The sequence below is a fragment of the Cariama cristata genome, unplaced genomic scaffold (genome assembly GCF_000690535.1).
Source record: "Cariama cristata isolate BGI_N322 unplaced genomic scaffold, ASM69053v1 scaffold13810, whole genome shotgun sequence".
In the NCBI taxonomy this organism is placed as follows: Eukaryota; Metazoa; Chordata; class Aves; order Cariamiformes; family Cariamidae; genus Cariama; species Cariama cristata.
This window is the reverse complement of record NW_009596482.1, coordinates 1,158-2,637: the sequence shown is the minus strand read 5'-3', so window position 1 is coordinate 2,637 and position 1,480 is coordinate 1,158. Positions and strand designations below refer to the sequence as shown.

At 58.0% G+C, this 1,480-nt stretch overlaps 1 protein-coding gene across 1 annotated transcript in view; it reads left to right on the top strand.

The window, feature by feature from the left end:
- ALX4 (ALX homeobox 4) overlaps positions 1 to 114 on the top strand; it is a gene marked incomplete at its 5' end in the record, with an annotated part of 10,679 nt that extends 10,565 nt beyond the window's left edge. The window contains one exon of the mRNA XM_009706343.1: positions 5 to 114. Within this exon, the coding sequence (XP_009704645.1) occupies positions 5 to 114 (110 nt within the window). The remainder of the gene's footprint in view (positions 1 to 4) is intronic.
- Between the last annotated feature and the right edge of the window lie 1,366 nt (positions 115 to 1,480).

Below are 1,480 nucleotides of genomic sequence, written 5' to 3'. Positions count from 1 at the left end.
CCAGGCCTCAACGGTTACGAGTTGAACAGCGAGCCGGATCGTAAAACCTCCAGCATCGCTGCCCTGAGGATGAAAGCGAAGGAGCACAGCGCCGCGATTTCCTGGGCGACATGACAGGGTTGCAGCCTAGCGCCCGTGAGATACGGAGCGAGTACGTGGGGACAGCCGAATAAATCCATCCGCTTGGACTCCAGACAGCAGTTGCCTCCTCGGGGATCGGAATGCAGCACTTTTAGCTACCCTAGGCATATAAAGTACATATGGTAATGTAAGTGGAGTGTTTCCAGCACGAAGGCGGCAGCCCCCAGTTTCCTGGGATCAGGCGGGGAGAGAGAGGCTGCGGAGCAGCACCTCTTCCAGTGAGGTATCCGGGTTGGGACGCGTCCCCTCTCACCACCACCTCCCCAATAACCTGGGCATTTTTTTTTTCTCCCTGGTCTTTAAACCTGCCTTTCGAAAGAGCAAAAGCCCGTTGGCATGCCAGCGGCTTCTCCCATCCTGCCACACCCCCCCATACACACCCCCAACACCTTCCCCTCCTAATTTGTCGACAGTGTCGCTCCGATCTGTTCTGCCCCGGGCAGAGGACTGGATGGGGACTCTGGCACCAGCAAAGAGACACATCTCAGGCTGCTCCCAACTTTTTAGCGGGAGCCACAACTTCCCACAGCCGAGCGGGAAACAGGGTTAGGAAGATACCCAAGGCCAGAAAGAAGGCAACGTTAGCCCATCTCCTACCTTGCTGCTTCTCCATCTCGCAGTCTGAGATGAAGCAGAGGGCCGTAGAGGCCTGTAAAGGCGATGCCTCTCTTCCCACCACGTGCTACCACGCTGAGAGTCTTTTGCCAGCCCTCCGGTCGCCCAGCCAGAGATGCAACCCGGCAGACGATAGCTTCCCAGCACGGCTCGTGGCCCCGGGGAGGGCCTGGGGTTCGCTTTGCCATGGTGGTGGTCAACGTTGAGGCTCACGTGCACGGTGGGGCAGCGAAATATTTCCTCTGGCTTTCACCTGGTTGGGAATTACCATCCTCAATTTGGAGACTATGCTATGGGAGGGGAGTAGTGATGCTGTGTAAATCCACAGGTCCCCAAAGAGATGGCTCTGGGAAACAGCTCAAGTCCTCGCACACAGCCACGGTTGCGTGAGGCCATCGAATTCCTCACGCACCTCGTCCTGAGGTCAGATACGTGCAATGACAGCCCCTCCCTGCAGCCCTTCATCCCAAAGCCCTGCCGTACCCAGTCGCTGAGGGCATCTCTGCGCTGGGGACGGCACAGGGAGCAGGTTGGGAAGGGACCCAAGGGTGGACGAGGTGATGCTGCCCCATCTCCGGCCGCTTCAGACCCTCTTCACCTTGCCGAGGAAGCAGGAGACCCCCAAAATTCAGCTGGTTTCTTGGAGCCAACGCGCCTCCCCACTTCTCCCTCCCAGTGCTCTTCCCTGCACAGTGCTGTTAAGTAAGATCTCCTTTGCAAGGCT